We start from the raw sequence: 18,403 nt of genomic DNA, 5'->3' as shown, positions 1-18,403 counted from the left end.
GGTAGGGCTACCGAGGTCGAGGGGAGCTAGAGGGGAGTTTGCACCAGAGCTATGGCAGAAGGAGAGGTGAAGAGTGAGGACGGTAACCTAGCCACGACCCGCACACGCTTTATCGCCAGGACGGCCTCATCTCCCGCGCTCTCAAAAAGGTTGCCGCCAAGCACCGTGCAAGCCTGCACCGAGAGAAGTGGGAATCGAGAAGACGGCGCCGTTCGGGATAGAGAAGGGCATCTGCACAGGAGAAAACACGAGAAAAATATAAGTAGGGCAACCGGACGAAATGCACCATCGCGTGCGCCCGCTTCGGCAACCAATCACGCCCTGTAGACAGACTGTAGGCGACCGGCGAGCACCGTATCCCGCGACGCCGCAGCCTCCGCTTAAATCCACTTTATGCTAGTGTGCCTCCGGCGAGGCCTCCCGCGTCCTCCCCCCACTGTCTCTCCACCCGGCCCGCCTCTTCCTTCACCACTCCGCCGCCGACGCGATGGGTGAGGGTTCTGCTCCTGGTAAGGACGCGAAGGGAAAGGGGAAGGCCAAGGCCCCCGCCCCGGCTTCGGCGCCGGTCGCTCGCGACGACTCCTACCTGGAGGCCGTCACACAGAAGAGGATTCTCTTGTTCGAGGAGATCCAGGCAAGGCAGGCCGTCGAGCTGCTGAATATCGGCGGCGAAGTTATCAAGTGAGTGCTCTAACGGTCTGCTTGCGAGGTTATTGTCGAATTAGAGTCATGCAGGTGAATCATAATATCTGCACTGCACTTAAGTTTAGCTTATGAAATTCATAATATGGTACCATGAAATTGAACTGCCGACTGTTTGTAGTTTGTCTGTACCAACTGTTGTTGCTTGCGAGGTTACTCTCGAATTAGAGTCATGCAGGTGAATCCAGTGGCGGATGCACGATGCAGGATAAGGGGGGGCTAAAACAACGGAGATGTTGATTTGCATGAAGATTTAATGGTGAAATCAAGCTTTTGCTACAGTGATTAGGCTTGAAATCAAGAAATTAAGGGGGGCTGGAGCCCCCCCAGCCCCCCCTGTGGATCCGCCGCTGGGTGAATCATAATATCTGCACTGAAGTTTAGCTTATGAAATTCATAATATGGCACCATGAAATTGAACTGCTGACTGTTTGTAGTTTTTGTCGTACCAAATGGTGTTTGCTTGCTCATAATGCTGATGGATTCTCACTCTGAACCATTGCTTGGGGCCATGTCCTTCAGGATAACTCTGCCTGATGGCGCAATCAAAGAGGGGAAGAAATGGATTACAACCCCGATGGATATTGCTAAGGAGATATCTAGTGGATTCGCAGCTAGTTGTTTGATAGCTCAAGTGGACGAAAAACTCTGGGATATATGGGGAGGCCACTGGAAGGTGACTGCAAATTGCAAATGTTAAGTTTGATACCAATGAAGGCCGTGACACCTTCTGGCACTCAAGTGCTCATATTCTTGGAGAGGTGAGTTGGCATTTCGCTTGTTCATGTCTTTGAGCATGTTTTTTTATTTAAACATTTGTCATACTTTTTCATGCTATTTGGTTATTCAAGTGAGTTTCAGTATTTGTATGTGACAATTCATTTTCAACTCAATTAGCACTAATTATAGATGTAAATTTGCAGTCTCTTGAGAGAGCATATGGCTGCAAGCTGTGTATTGGGCCTTGCACCACAAGAGGGGAGGTATGAAAATGATCAGAGGATCAATCGTCTTAAAGCTTAATGAAGTTAACGTAGCCATCTTATCTGTTGTTGAACTGCTTTCTAATGTTTCCACTTGATATGTTAAGGGTTTCTACTATGATGCTTACTACAATGATCTGACTTTAAACGAGGAGCACTTTGGTGTCGTTGAAAACCAAGCTAAAAAGGCTGTTGCGGTATGCTTTGAATTTTAACTCATCATTTAAGCTTATTATGTGAACTTGTTTTGTGCTGATTCAGAATTTTGGAATCGCTAATGATGTATCCATGTCTTGCATTGTTTTTGTGACACATTGAAGCACTCTAGCTAGATACATTGTGTTCTTACATGGTTAAATCCTACTTGGTGCAGGAAAAGCAACCATTTGAACGCATCGAGGTCAGCAGGGCAGAAGCTCTTGAAATGTTTGCTGAAAATAAATTCAAGGCAACCTTCCTTGCTCCTGTCTTGTTTGTTTCATTCCTCTATATTGTTTTGCTGCATATGTTAAATATATATGACCTCTATTCATTCTTACAAAAAAATGAATTATATGTTCAGGTTGAAATCATTAATGAGTTGCCCGAGGACAAGACCACTACAGTATACAGGTGTGGTCCTTTAGTTGACCTATGCCGTGGGCCACACATCCCAAATACATCCTTCGTCAAAGCTTTCGCTTGTCTGAAGGTAATGATTCTTTGATTATGCACTAATCTTCTGGTTCTATTTATAGTGTAACTGGCTATTTCATATGTATACACGCATGTAAATATTCAGGCTTCGTCATCATATTGGAGAGGAAAAGCAGACCGCGAAAGCCTGCAGAGAGTATATGGAATATCTTTCCCTGATTCTCGACGTCTCACGGTATAGAATATAATTTCTGCTTATTATGCTATCTCCGATGACGTGGACAATTGTAAACTGTTTACTAATCTAAAACCCTGCTGAACATGTCTGTTATATTTGCACTTTAGATACTAGCATAAATTATTTGTTCATGATTCATGTGTTGCACCTGACTAGGCAGAAAGTTTCATACATGATGATATGACATGCACTTTTCCCTGAATCAATACTAAACCATGTCTAAGATCTCTTTGTGGTTTTCGGAATCTGTTGGTTAACATGGGTTATGGGGTTAGGGATAATTTGCACAACACATTTGTGAAACTGTTAGTGAGTGTGATAGGACTTGATGCCCTACCGGAGTTACTGCGCAGGTTATAGGGGTGGAAGAGGGAAGGACGTGGTCTGTACTCTTGACGTCGACGAGGGGCCGTGGCGGCGAGAGTGCGGCGGCAGCCCTAGAGTACCCGCTGCGCTACAGTACGAGGGTACTGTTCATACGAGGGAGAGAGGGCAGGGACGGCTGGCTCCCAAGGGAAGCCAGCAACTTAATTGTTGCTTTCTGCTTAATTCCAATAATTCCAGATTACAAGTATTTATCTTTCCCTATAGATGCTATAATTAAGGAACTATATCTATCTCTAAGAAAATACCAAATAAGCGATAAATTGAGCCTCTAAGCCCCTTAACAGACCGGCTCCCTAGCCACTATTGGGCCTGCGCCTGGCATAGGGGATGCCGGTCATAACATCTCTCCCCGCCTGCGCAAATAGCTCGTCCTCGAGCTGGAAGTCGGGGTAGACGTCACGAAGATGCTGGACAGGCTCCCATGTTGCGTCCTCTGCTGGCAGGCCGCGCCATTTGACAAGCACGTGCCACACATCTCGCCGCAGTTGTGCACGAAGGGCGCGCTCTGGAGCTGGCAACAGCCGGCCATCCGATGTCGGCGGCAGAGGAGCAGGAGCCGCTGGGGGATCACCTTTGTGGGGCTTCAGCAGCCCCACATGGAAGACATCATGCAGACGGGCACCCTCTGGAAGCTGCAGGCGGTACGCCACCTGGCCGATGCACTCCAGCACTTGGAACGGACCGGCGTAGCGAGGGCCAAGCTTCCCTTTGGCGCGGGGCTCGAGGGACTGGGCAGCGCGGTGGAGCAGGCGCAACCATACCCAATCCCCGACGGCAAACTCCCTGTCACGGTGGGACGCGTCGTAGTATTTCTTGGACAGCTGCTGTGCTTGGAGAAGCCTTTCTCGAATCTCCGCGAGCACCTCGTCGCGCTCCCGAAGAAGGCCATCCACCGTGTCCGTTCTGGCCGACCCGGCCGTGTAGGACAAGATGGCTGGGGGTGGGCGGCCGTAGACCACCTCAAAAGGTGTGGCGCGCAGTGCCGTGTGGAAGAAGGTATTGTAGCAGTACTCCGCCCAGGGTAGCCAGTCCACCCACGCTCGCGGCCAGTCACCTATGACACACCGAAGATACATTGCGATGACCGTATTGACCACCTCAGACTGACCGTCTGTCTGCGGGTGGACGGCCGTGCTTATGCGGAGCGTGACGCCGGCCATCTTGAAGAGGTCACGCCACACATGACCAGTGAAAACCGGGTCCCTGTCGCTGACGATGGAAGAAGGGAACCCATGCAAACGAACAATGCCGTCGAAGAATGCACGTGCAACCGAAGCGGCGGAGTATGGATGGCCGAGGGCGATGAAGTGCGCGTACTTGGAGAATATGTCGACCACCGTGAGAATGACGGATTTACCGCCAACCTTGGGCAGGCCCTCGATAAAATCCATCAAGATGTTCGCCCACACCTGGGACGGGACGTCGAGGGGCTACAATAATCCGGCGGGCTGCAGGGACTCCGTCTTGTTCCGCTGACACACGGTGCACGCCCGTGAAAGGTCCTGATGGCTAGAGGGGGGGTGAATAGCCTAATAAAAATTCTACAACAACACTTAGCAAACCGGTTAGATAATTATGAGGTGAAGCCAATGTTCGGCAAGGCGAGATTCCACGGTCGCCTAGGCGCGACTAGGCGCTGGGCGGAGGCCTACCGCGGCGCCTACGGGGGTAGGCGTACATCTAGGCGGTCCGCGCGCCTCCGCGGCGTTCCGCGTGCCTCCGCGGCGCCTGGGCGGCGAGTAGGCGGACGAGGCGGCGGCTGGGCGGGAGCGCGCGGGCGCGGGACTCTGTTTTCGCGGGCGGGAGCGCGCACGCGCGAGAGCGGGCGACAGCGCGGGAAAGAAAGCGGCTGCGCGGGAAGGGAAAGAGTAGAGCGCCGGATTAGAGAGAGACAGAGACATAGAGAGAGAGAGGAGAATAGGAGAAGGAGATCCTCACTGCTGTCCGCCGCCGGTCTTCATCTCTCCTGCCGGCCGCCACCCGTAGCACCGGCGAAATTGGTGTCCCGCCGAGGCTCGTTGCAGGGAAGGGTGGAGGCGAGTCCAGAGCTCCTCCTCGAGCCCACCAGGGGAGGGAGTCACTGAGTCCAGAGGTCCTCGTCGCCGCCTTCGGCCTTCCACAAGCCCAAGGTGAGGTCTGCCCACCCCCTGCTCCTCTCTCCTCTGCTCGACTGCTCCCTTCCATCTTCCTGCTCTGTACGCCTGTGCTGTTCTGCTGTGTGCGGTGTGCCTATGTGCTGCTGCTGTTTACCTACTACCTTTGGAGATCTGGTTGATGCTATATAATATGCCTGAATGCCTGTTGTTCTTGCTCTGTATCTAGCATCTATTATCTGCATCTGTGATGTACTAACATCTGCTATCTAATATGCCTGAAATCTGAATGATTGATGTCTGTTGTGTACCTACTATCTGCATGTTTGTAGATTGCAGCTTAATTTCTTGAATTGCTGTTATATGCCTTTGCATGTTTGTAGAATTATAGTTTCATATGCCTCTGCATTCTCTTCATGTAGAATGTCGGAGCAAGAAGTTGCTCCGGAGGAAGTGAATGTCCTGAAAAGGAATTCAGATGATGTGGGATGGGAGTATGGGTTTCTGGTGGATCCAAACAATAAGGACAAGGTTGAGTGCAAGTTCTGTGGTCATCGGAGCCAAGGAGGGATCCATCGGTTGAAGGAACATGTGGCCAATGTTGGAACAAATGCGAAGAAATGCAGAAAGAGCACAGATGAGGCTAAAGAGAAGTGCAAGAAATCGCTAGAAGATGCAAAAAAGAAGAGGAAGCAGCAGGCTGCTCGTGAACTAGAGCTTAGAGAAGAAGTGAATGTTTCTCGGGTTGGAACAGAGGATGATGAAGTGACTTGTGTTGGAAGTTCAGAGCCTCACAAATTAGGACCCATTGATAAGTGGACACGTGCTATTGATCCTAAAGCAACAAAATCTGAATCTTTGCAGCAACAGAAGCTGAACAAGGAACTTTGGAAACAAAGAACACATGAGGTGCATAAATATATTGCAAGATGGGTCTATAACCATGGTAATTTACTATTATGCATTTCTGTTTTACATTTCAGATTTGAATACATGCCTGAACTGAACACTAATTACACTTTTTTTGTATCATTTGTAGCCATACCATTCAACGCTTGTGACAATGATGAGTTCAAGCAAATGTGTGAAGCAATTGGACAGTTTGGTTCTGGATTGGAACCTCCATCTCAGCGTGATCTGCGAGAGAGTTTGCTAGATGAAGAATATGCAAGAACCAAGAGTTTGCTGCAAGAACGTGATGCTGAGAAGGTGAAGAATGGGTGCTCTATTATGACTGATGCTTGGTCAGATAGGAAGAGGAGAAGCATAATGAACCTGTGCACTAATTGTGCTGATGGATCCAGTTTTATCAGCTCAAAAGAGATGTCAGATGTGTCACACACAAGTGAAGTCATCTTTGAACTAATAGACAAAGCTATTGAAGACATTGGTCAGTATCATGTGGTGCAAGTAGTGACAGACAATGCTTCTAACAATATGGGCGCAAAGAAGCTATTGGCTGAGAAGAGACCAAACATCTTTTGGACCTCTTGTGCAACTCACACAATCAGTTTGATGCTCCAAGGAATTGGCAACATGCCACGGTTCAAGAAGGTGATTGACCAAGCAAAGGCATTCACCATATTTGTCTATGGGCACACAAGAACATTAGAGTGCTTGAGACACTTCACAGAGGGGAAAGAGATAATAAGGCCAGGGGTGACTAGGTTTGCTTCAGCTTTTCTCACTTTGAACAGCATGCTAGAGAAGAAGGACCAACTAAGAAAGATGGTAGTTCATAGTAGGTGGGACACATTGAAGGATGTGAAGTCAAAAAAAGGAAAAAGATGCAACAACAACCATATTGAGTCCAACCTTTTGGAAGGATGTGAAGTTGTGTTTGAGTGTTTTTGAGCCATTGGTCAAAGTTCTTCGTTTGGTTGATGGGGATGTGAAACCATCAATGGGTTTCCTATATGGAGAACTACTGAAGGCAAAAAGAGAGATCAAGGAAGCCTATGGCAATGTTGAGACCCGCTACAAGGAAGTTATTGCTATTATTGACAAGAAGATGAAAGGAAGACTTGATTCTCCATTGCATTTGACTGCCTATCTGCTGAATCCATACTACAGCTATGCTAACCCATCAATCTTTGATGAGCCAACAATAACAGAAGGATTTATTAGTTGTGTAGAGACTTTTTATAATGATGATGAGGACAAGCAAGATCAGACTGCCAACCATGAACTAAAGAAGTTCCAGGATAGAGAAGGACCATTTAACAAGAAGCTTGCAAAGGCTTGTGAAAAATATGATTACAACCCAGGTAGAGGTAACTCATATTACATGGCTGTTAGCTATTTGCATCTATTATTCTATTGTAAGTTTGTAACTGACATTACATGGCTCATTTATTTCAGCATCTTGGTGGCGGTTGTATGGAACTGAAACACCAGCTTTACAGAAGATGGCAACAAGGATCCTATCTCTGATATCAAGCTCTTCAGGCTGTGAAAGAAATTGGAGTACATTTGAAATGGTTACTCTTTATCTAATGTCCAGATTTCAGCAGTAAACTTACAGGAATGGAAATATTTATATGCTCTATTGTTTAATTTGTAGGTACACACTAAGAAGAGAAATAGGCTTACTATAACCCGACTCAACAAATTGGTCTTTATTCAATTCAACTCCAAGTTGATTAATAAGAAAGAAAGGATAGTGTCAAAGAAAACCACTGATGTTCTCTTGTCGAGTGACACAACTGAAGCTCAGGGTTTTCTGTATGAGGATGGAGATGAATGTGCAACAGTTGTCTATAGAGATGAGGAAGATGAGGAGATGGAAGGTACAGGGATACCTTGGTCTGTTATTGGAGAAGCAGTGGGAGCAGACCAACAACTTCAGCTGCGTAGAAGTGCAAGAGTGAGACAGCTTTATGAAGGAGAAGAATTTGACTCCGAAGAAGAAGAGTTTGATGAAGATGAGGATGAATATATGGAACCCTATTGAAGAAGATATGGCAGTGAGGCTTTATCATGTCATGTTTATCTTTTAACTTATGAACTTAGAACTCCTGCAGTCTGTGCCTGTGTGCCTGTGTTCTGTACTTCTGTGTTTTGAGAACTGAATTATGTGTTGTATTGTCCTACTGGTCTGCTATGCATTTAATTTTCTTTGCTGCTACTGTTATCCCTACATGTTTGTGTTCTGAAATGGCTTTCCTTTGCTGTTGAGTGCTGATAATGTCTGATGGATAGGAGAAGGCTAAGATCATTCAGATAAGTATCTAACCTGTATCTTTTAACTTGTATTGTTCATATGGTCTGCTGTCCATTTGTATTTAACTACTGATATGGTCCATTGTATTGCTGTAGGAACATCACATTTGTATTGTATGAACTATCAACTATGTATCAATGTATGAACTAAGCATGAATGTCACTTTTGTATCAACTAAGGTATGTCTATTGGACCTTATCTCCTTTTATACAATTCACTCTGCTACTATATTTAATTATTTATATAATTTATTCAGCTATATATATGCTGAAATACAAAAAGGGAAAAACGCCTAGAAAACGCCTAGGCGCTAGGCGAGGGGTCACCGCCTTGAAAACGCCTAGCGCCTAAAAAAACTTTGGGTGAAGCAAGTGTTGCACTAGCCTACTAAAAAGGCAAGTCACCTACCACAATTCTAGTTAATATAGTTTCTATCCACACAATAGCTATGTCACTACACTAAGTTAGTGTGCTCTCAAAGGCTAACTAAAGAGCCACACTAATCAAACTAACAAGCTCTTACGACTAGCTACACTAAAGAGCTTGACAACTAGTTTACGGTAATGTAAAGAGAGTGAACAAGATGATTATACCGCCGTGTCGAGGAAGGAGCCAATCAATCACAAGAATGAAAACAATGAAGATCAATCACCTCGGAATCAAATGATGACACAATGATTTTTTACCGAGGTTCACTTGCTTGCCGGCAAGCTAGTCCTCGTTGTGGCGATTCACTCACTTGGAGGTTCACGCGCTAATTGGCATCATACGCCAAACCCTCAATAGGGTGCCGCACAACCAACACAAGATGAGGATCACACAAGCCACAAGCAATCCACTAGAGTATCTTTTGGCTCTCCGCCGGGAAAAGGTCAAAAACCCCTCACAATCACCACGATCGGAGCCAGAGACATTCACCACCCCCCGCTCGACGATCCTCGCTGCTCCAAGCCATCTAGGTGGCGGCAACCACCAAGAGTAACAAGCGAATCTCGCAGCGAAACACGAACACCAAGCGCCTCTAGATGCAAACACTCAAGCAATGCACTTGGATTCACTCCCAATCTCACAAAGATGATGAATCAATGATGGAAATGAGTGGGAGAGCTTTGGCTAAGCTTATAAGGTTGCTATGTCAATGCAAATGGCCAAGAGAGTGAACTTGAGCCGGCCATGGGGCTTAAATAGAAGCCCCCACGAAATATAGCCGTTGGGCTCCTCACTGCACAGAACACGGGCCGACCGGACGCACCGGTCAGATTGACCGGACGCTGGACCTCAGCGTCTGGTCACGCGATGCACGCCACGTGTCCCTCTCTTCAAATGCTGTGCGCCCGATCTCAACGGTCAGAAGACGACCGGACGCAGCAGCTAACAGTGACCGGACGCTGAACCCTCAACGTCCGGTCGTTTCCAGTAAGCTTCCAGAAACGATTTTTCCCGACCGGACGCGTCCGATCATGCTTGACCGGACACAACCAGCGTCCGGTCGCACGGTGTCTTCCTCTGTGCTGCCACGTCAGCATGACCGGACACAACCTTCCAGCGTCCGATCGCTGAGCGACCCAGCGTCCGGTCGTTTGACCGACGCCAGCGTCTTCGCAGTTACAACTGACCGGACGCGCTGGTTCCACTGAGACCAGCGTCCGTTCACTTTGTGACCAGCGAGACCAACTCCTCTTCACTTCTATCTTCTTCACCCTTGCTCAAATGTGCCAACCATCAAGTATATCACCTTGTGCACATTTGTTAACATATTTTCACAAACATTTTCAAGGGTGTTAGCACTCCACTAGATTCTAAATACATATGTAATGAGTTAGAGCATCTAGTGGCACTTTGATAACCGCATTCCGATATGAGTTTCACCCCTCTTAATAGTACGGCTATCAAACCTAAATGTGATCACACTTTCTAAGTGTCTTGATCACCAAAACAAAATAGCTCCTACAATTTATACCTTTATCTTGAGCCTTTTGTTTTTCTCTGTTCTTTTCAATTCCAAGCACTTGATCATCACCATGGCATCACCATCATCATGTCATGATCTTCATTTGCTTTACCACTTGGAATGTGCTACCTATTTCATGATCACTTGATAAACTAGGTTAGCACTTAGGGTTTCATCAATTCACCAAAACGAAACTAGAGCTTTCAATCCCCCCTTTTTGGTAATTGATGACAACCCTTTCACAAAGATATGAATTGAAATTCAATTGAATTCATGTTGCTTGCCCAAGTATATTTACCATGTGTAAAAGGATATGGACAAGTTTCATGAATCCCATATGGTAGCAATTACTCCTCCTACATATGTGCTAAGAGTTTGAATTGTAGCTTATACATATGCTTAGATAGAAAATATAGGAGACAATGTCTACCAAATGATGTTAGGGTATAAAAGATGGATCTTTGAAGCGTGATACCAATCGAAGTGCACCATTATACCATCCTTAGCACCATGGTTAGCTTGATACCAGTTGGAAACACTTGGAAATGAAATTATTAGATATCTTATGCATGCTAGTTTTTTATTTCATCATTCAAACCTAAAACTAGCATACACCACACAAGCATGGATATTGAAATTTAAAACTTGTGCCATGCAAGCAAACATATGAAATGCACATTCAAATGCACCATACAAGTTCATGAGCTTGCTCTTCCTACTTGTGTGCTCAAAGTTTTAATTGATTCCTTTCCTTTGTCATATCTCTCCCCCTATGTCAAATTCTCCCTCTTTGTTGTCTTTTCACCATCTTAGTACACTAATATATCTTGTCTTTCTCCCCATGTACTAATATCTTTGTCATTTCTCCCCCTATCACTTATATCTTTGTTTCTCTCCTCCTTTGTCATCAATGACCACAAAGATTTAAATTATAGATAGGTTAGGATTATCAATGTCAATCAATGGGGTGAGGATCATATTCCCAAATTTGGTTCAAACTAGAATATTTGACAAAGATATTTAACTCAGTTTGATCAAAGACAAGCTTCTTCACTCCTCTAAATAAGGGTTATCTCGTACCATGTTGAATGTTGAGTTAAACACATAGAGCTCATTTTTTAGATTAAACACTAGGTTTACAAGCCCACATACATGTCATATGCTACCACTAGATTAAAATAAGCATAGAAGCAATAGTGGTACTATACAATCATTAAAATCATTTGATTTTCATGAATGAGCCTATATAATGTGAGAGATGTCTAGATGCACTAAACAAGTCCTTAGCAAAGATGTATGCCATGCCAATCAATTTTTACCTTGGATTGCTCGAAGGAGAGGCATGTCCTATAAATGAGGGGTGCATCAACACATATTTGAGAAATCCAATATGTTCAACTCATTCCTCAGATTGTAAAACATTTTCTCATCCAATGGCTTGGTGAATATATCGGCAAGTTGATCTTCGGTGTCTACACTCTCAATGCAAATATCCTCTTTTTGTTGGTGATCTCTTATGAAATGGTGGCGGACATTAATGTGCTTTGTTCTTGCATGTTGAACCGGATTGTTGGTTAACTTGATTGCACTCTCATTGTCACATAGCAATGGCACTTTCTTGAACTTGATTCTAAAGTCACTCAAAGTGGCTTTCATCTAAAGTATTTGTGCACAACAACTACCGGCGGATATTTATTCGGCTTCGGCGGTTGATAATGCAACACTATTTTGTTTCTTTGATGACCATGAAAAAAGTGATCTTCCTAACAATTGACATATGCCCGAGGTGCTCTTCCTTTCAATCTTGCATCCCGCATAATCCGAGTCGGAGTAACCAACTAGCTCAAACTTTGCTCCTTTGGGATACCACAATCCAACATTTTATGTATGCTTCAAGTATCTCAATATTCTCTTTGTAGCCTTTAAATGACTTTTTATTGGTGATGCTTGAAATCTTGCACACATGCGTACACTAAACATGACATCCGGCCTTGATGCGGTCATATGGAGTAAGCTTCCAATCATAGACTGATATAATTTTTGATCCACCATATTGCCACTTGCATCACTATCCAAGTTGCCATTTGTTTCCATTGGTGTACTAATGGTTTTACTATCATTCATGCCAAACTTCTTGATCATGTCCTTGATATACTTGCCTTGACTCACATTCTTTAATTGCTTAATTTGAAGATCAAGGAAGTAACTTAACTCTTCGATCATAGACATCTCAAACTCATTAGTCATTATTTTTTCAAACTCATCACAAAAGTCATGATTGGTTGATTCAAATATGATGTCATCAACATATATTTGCAATACAAATAGATCTTTTCCAATCTTCTTGATGAAAATAGTGGTGTCAACCTTGCCCATCATGATCCCTTGAAAAAGTAGGAAGTCCCTTAATCTCTCATACCATGCTTTAGGTGCTTGCTTCAAGCCATACAATGCCTTATTCAACTTGTATACATGGTCGGGTTTCTTGTCATCTTCAAAACCGGGAGGTTGCTCAACATATACTTCTTCATTGATGTAACCATTGAGAAATGCACTCTTAACATCCATTTGATAGAGCCTGATGTTGTGGGCACAAGCATAGGCTAGCAAGATTCTAATTGCTTAATCTAGCAACCGGGGCATATGTTTCTCCAAAGTCAAGACCTTCAACTTGTATATAGCCTTGTGCTACCAATCTTGCTTTGTTCCTCACTACTATCCCATCTTGATCTTGCTTATTTCTAAAGACCCATTTGGTTCCAATCACATTGTGTCCCTTTGATCTCTCTACTAATTCTCATACTTGATTTCTTGTGAAGTTATTTAATTCTTCATGCATAGCATTCACCCAATCAACATCTTCAATGTTTTATCTATCTTCTTTGGTTCAATGAATGACACAAATGAGAAATGCTCACAAAATGAAGTCAATCTTGATCTTGTTTGTACACCTCTTGTAATATCTCTAATTATAGTGTTCAATGAATGATCCCTTACAATATTTGTTGGTTGGAGCATTGGAACTTGATTGCTTGCACTTACTTGATCATTGGATTGAGATGATGTACTAGCCACTTGATTTTGTTCATTATCATGAGAGCCACTTGTACTAACTTTATTTGTATCATCTTGCACATTTGAGTTGGAGAGCACTTGCACTTGATCATCTTCATCATCTTTCACTTGCCTAGGCCTCAATTCATCAACATCCATGTTCTTCATGGCATTTGAAAGTTGAATGCCTCTTACATCTTCCAAGTTCTCATTCTCTACTTGTGAACCTTTGGTTTCATCAAATTCAACATCATGAACTTCCTCGAGAGTACCACTATCCAAATTTCAAACTCTATATGCTTTGCCTGTAGTGGAATAACCAAGTAGGAATCATTCATCACATTTCTTGTCAAACTTGCTCAATCTAGTGTCTTTCTTCAAGATATAGCATTTCAACCAAAGATCCGAAAATATGTAATGTTGGGCTTTCTACCATTCAAGAGCTCATATGGTGTCTTCTCTTTCAATGGGTGACTATAGAGGCGGTTGCTACAATAGCAAGCCGTGTTGATAGCTTCGGCCCAAAAGGATTGACTCACATTGTACTCACTAAGCATATACCTTGCCATATCAATAAGTATTCTATTTTTCCTCTCAATAAGGCCATTTGATTGTGGTGTGTATTTGGCCGAGAATTGATGTCTAATTCTAAATTCATCACACAACTTAGGGTTTCATCAATTCACCAAAACCAAACTAGAGCTTTCAGCCCTTACGAAGTCTTTGACAAGAGCGCGGTCGCCGGGGATGTAGAAGTCCGAGCGCAGGCGATGGAGCGTCTTCTGGACTCCCTCGTGGCCCGCCGAGTGAGCTAGGAGGAGCACCTGATGGCGCAGTGTCGGGTGCCATAAAAAGGGGTCCTCTAAGCGAGAACCGAAAAAATCGCTTAGATCTTGTAAAAATCGAAGCCAAGAGACAACCACCGGCAAACCCCCACCTCGTCCGAGGCTCGGCTGGACCGCCCGACCCACCTCGAACAATATCCGGGCTCAGCCGAAGCGGGCTCGGCCCAGAACGGAACCACGAGGCCTCGGACGAGGTACCGATTCTCCGCCTCGCCCGAGGCCCCGCGCCACAAGGCCTCGGACGAGGTACCGATTCTCCGCCTCGCCCGAGGCCCCGCGCCACAACTCGCCCGAGGCCCCGCTCGTAAGGCCTCGCCTGAGGCCCCGCCCGTAAGGCCTCGGACGAGGTATCGATTCTCCGACTCGCCCGAGGCCCCGCCCGCAAGGCCTCGGACGAGGTACCGATTCTCCGCCTCGCCCGAGGCCCTGCCCGTAAGGCCTCGGACGAGGTACCGATTCTCCGACTCGCCCGAGGCCCCGCCCGCAAGGCTTCGGACGAGGTATCGATTCTCCGACTCGCCCGAGGCCCCGCCCGTAAGGCTTCGGACGAGGTACCGATTCTCCGACTCGCCCGAGGCCCCGCCCGTAAGGCCTCGGACGAGATACCGATTCTCCGCCTCGCCCGAGGCCCCGCTCGCACCACGAGGCCTCGGACGAGGATGTCACATCCAACCAACGCGTCCAACCACTCCCGCGACGTCAGCCGAACGATGGCTCGATACAGCGGAGTGGCCGACGAGATGGGAGTCACATCGACGCCATGCCGTCCGGGACAGGACAGGGCAGGGGTTACTGGCCGCTGTGCTCGGCACTGTGCCCACGGCTGACACCCATGCTGCACTATGCTACCTAACCTCTGCTCCAAGGACAGCGCGGCATGGAGAGTCAGGTCCGGGTCCCTGTAGCCTCGGAATCGACGTACAAGACCAACTGCTCCCTCTGAGCCTCGGCTATCCGCTTCCGGGCTCCTATAGCCTCGGGACTCGCGCCCGCCGAGCCCCCCATGACGGTCCAGCCTCTGCATCAACTGGGCCTCGGCTCTCCACGTTGTCAGCGCTCTGGGACCAACATGTCCTCCGCAGTACGTGCCATGCCCTGCGTCAAGCTGCAGGAGCTCCCACGTCGTGCACAAGACCTAGCTCCTGTAGCCTCGGAATCAGTGTGCCTGCGCCATCGCATTAACCTGGCCTTGGCACTCCGCGCCGGTCAAACGTACAGTGACCAGCACGCCTCCAACAGGAGAAGGCGCGCATGCCACCACAGGAGCTCCCACGTCGCACAGGATCAGGCGTGACCGGCGCGTTGCTCCAGTGCACCGAGGACAGGGCCGCTCCACCGACCATGCCGCCACAGTGACGAGCTACAGGGCTCGGACATACCGCCTCCGCTCATAAAACGCCACGTAGCAAACACATGTACCGCCCCTGTGCCTCCCTTCAACTATAAAAGGGAGTGACCGGGGCCGCTTCTAGAGGGGACACACACGTGCAAGCTACGCACAACGCTCTGTAACACACACGTGCAAGCTACGCACAACGCTCTGTAACTCACACGCTTTCTCACTGGAAGAGATCAACATCTCAAGCAACCCACGCCACTCCACGCAGAGACATGGGACTAGCTTCCTCTCTCGCTCAGCTTGTAAGCCCCTACTACAAGCACCTCGGTGCAAGGAATACAAGATCGCTCTCTCAGACTGGACGTAGGGCACCTATTGCCTGAACCAGTATAAACCTTGTGTCTCTTTGCATCACCATCTGAGATTAGGGGCACGCAGTACACATTCACTAATTGGTTGAGGATCCGCTAGACCCAAAACACCGACAGTTGGCGCGCCAGGTGGGGGACTACTGCGTGTCAGCTTAGTCATCCCAACAAGTTCCGGATGGCAGACCCCGTGCGACCACTACGTCACGGCACGGTGATCTGGTTCGGAAGCCTAGAGTTCATGTCTCTAGGATATGAGTACGATATGGTACTCCTCCCACCCAGAGCCCCATCGACCGACGACGACATCACCGGCAGCCTAGGCGCAGGCGGCGCCCAGGCCGCCGCTCTCGTCGCGCTCGCCAGGCACGACGCAGGCGGGACCACCCCGACACCGCGCGAGCTCAGGGCGACGCACCGCGCTCCGCCAGTATCCCATACCCGGCTGGGGACCTGTCTAGCTTAGGCCTGGGCAAGGAAAAGACGCCGGTGGCGCGCAGCAACGCCCCGTCATCAAGCTCTGCCCCGCCACCTCCTGAGGAGTCGACTCCGGCGGAGCGGAGCCCGACGATGGCACCACCCCCGTACCCCTTCGGGTTGAGCAATGCCACCGCCGCCTATGCTTCCGCCTACGCTTCTGCTCACGCGGAGCCCTCAGGACGCCACCGACGTTTTGCCCTCGACCTCATCGCCACAACCTCGACCCACACCCACGCTGACTCCTCGAAGGAGGACGAGGCGTGGGCCGGAGCGGACTTCTCCGGGCTTCGCGACCCTGAAGCCATGCGCCGCGAGCGACTACTGCTTCGGCTACTCCGACTCTGACGACGAAGGCACCTACGATCCCACTCGTTAGTGCTTCAACGTCGAGCTCGGGATGCCGAGCGCGGGCGATGAGGACGAAAGGGCAGGCAATCGCTCCTCGCCCCGCGAGGGGGCAGGCGACGCCGCACCTCCACGCGTTGAGCCCTCGGCAGCGCGGAACGAGAACCCCGCCCCCAAGGAACTTCGACGCCTAGACCTGGAGCAGCTCTGTGAGCTTCAGGCCAAGGTCGAACATGACCAACTCCTTCTGCAGCAGCTCCGAGACACTCTCGAGCAGGAGCAGCGGGGTCGCGGTGATGGCGGAGCAGCCCGGCGGAGGGCTCGCGACGTCAACCACCACATCAACAACGACGAAGGGGGCGAGCAACCCCCTATGTTGATGCTACTCCGAACGATGCCCGAGCCCTCTACCTCGGAGGGGCGACGGGTCCACGGCGAGCTCCGAGACCTCCTCGAGACCGCCGCGGTACAGCAGGCCGAAAGTTCCGCCTCTCGACGGCGCGGAGGCGCCTCGGAACTACCCACGGCACCGCCTCGACAGGATAGAGAAGCCTCGGTTCGTCCCGAGCCTGCTCGGGCACCGACTGCCAACAGGGCCCCCTCGGTGCACGACCGCCTCAGTGACCGACGCGAGGCGCAAGGCGACCACGATGTGGTCAGCAGCCGACGGCGCCACGACAACGATGGGCTCGCTCTAGGCTACCACCCGCACCGAGGCGGTCGCTACGATAGTGGGGAGGACCGCAGTCCTTCTCCTGGGCCACCTGGCCCTCGAGTCTTCAGCAAGGCCATCCGCGGCGCCCACTTCCCGGCCCGGTTTCGGCAACCGGCCAACCTCTCAAAGTACAGCGGCGAGACCAACCCCGAGCAGTGGCTGGTCGATTACTGCCTGGCTTGTCAGCTAGGCGGCGCGGACGATGACCTGCTCATCATCCGCAACCTCCCCTTGTTCCTGTCAGACTCGGCGCGAGCCTGGCTCAAACACCTCCCTCCCTTGTAGATCAACAACTGGCGCGACTTGGTAAAGGTCTTGGGCGAGTTCGGGCAGTTGGGTGTTACGAACCGCCGGCTCGAACTGCAGATTGCATAGTTCCTTGAAACGGTCCCAGGTGGGCATGCCCTCATCCTGCTCCAAGGCGTAATACCATGTCTGTGCCGCACCAGTCAGATGATAGGACGCGAGCCAGGTGCGATCTGAGGCGAGGGTACGCTGCCCTCTGAAAAATTGCTCACAGTGATTGAGCCAATTTAGGGGGTCCTCGGAGCCGTCGTAGGTCGTAAACTCGAGCTTGTACAAACGTGGAGGGTGAGCACCCTGAGGGGCCCCATGCGCGCCTTGGACGAAGGGCTCCGGAACACTGCCTGTGGACGGGGAGGCACTCACACCTAGGTGCCCAGGTCCGTAGAAGAGGGGGCCGTCGGAACCCCCATAGAAAAAACCATCGGCCTGGGGTCCCCCGTGGAAGACCACAGCGGCGGTAGTGGGCGGTGGCACTACTGATGTCGCAGCTGGAGAGGTCGCCATGGTGTACACCGGGCTGGTCGTCGAGGCTAAAGCCCACGATGGAATCGGCGAAGGGGAAGGCGGCATCCGGAGGAGATGGATGGGAACGCCCGTCGTGCTGGAGTAGGGCATCCCATACGGCAGCACCGCTGGCAGGGTGGTCGCAGTCGGTTGCTGCGGCGGCGGCGGTGACGACAGCAGCGGTGGCGCGCTAGCCAGGTAGGACTGGATGGCAGCCACCGAGCGAGTCAGCTC

The 18,403-nt window shown here is 49.0% G+C and overlaps 1 protein-coding gene and 1 pseudogene across 1 annotated transcript; both read left to right on the top strand.

The window, feature by feature from the left end:
• The first annotated feature begins 393 nt into the window (after positions 1 to 393).
• Positions 394 to 18,403, top strand: part of LOC136524973 (threonine--tRNA ligase, mitochondrial 1-like) — a 29,275-nt pseudogene continuing 11,265 nt past the window's right edge.
• Positions 5,403 to 6,969, top strand: LOC136524957 (uncharacterized). The gene is made up of 2 exons (XM_066518128.1): positions 5,403 to 5,985; positions 6,079 to 6,969. Exons 1-2 carry the CDS (start codon positions 5,403 to 5,405, stop codon positions 6,891 to 6,893), a joined length of 1,398 nt encoding a protein of 465 aa, XP_066374225.1. The 3' UTR covers positions 6,894 to 6,969.

The sequence above is a fragment of the Miscanthus floridulus genome, chromosome 2, assembly GCF_019320115.1.
Source record: "Miscanthus floridulus cultivar M001 chromosome 2, ASM1932011v1, whole genome shotgun sequence".
Taxonomy (NCBI): Eukaryota; Viridiplantae; Streptophyta; class Magnoliopsida; order Poales; family Poaceae; genus Miscanthus; species Miscanthus floridulus.
Note: the sequence above shows the minus strand (reverse complement) of the source record. Positions and strands in the feature narration are given on the sequence as shown.

Excerpts from the sequence above, each read along its gene's own strand:
- LOC136524957 (XM_066518128.1), top strand. The coding sequence starts at position 5,403 with ATGCCTTTGCATGTTTGTAGAATTATAGTTTCATATGCCTCTGCATTC. Across the intron at positions 5,986-6,078 it reads AAGATGGGTCTATAACCATG|CCATACCATTCAACGCTTGT; the intron begins GTAATTTACTAT and ends TATCATTTGTAG.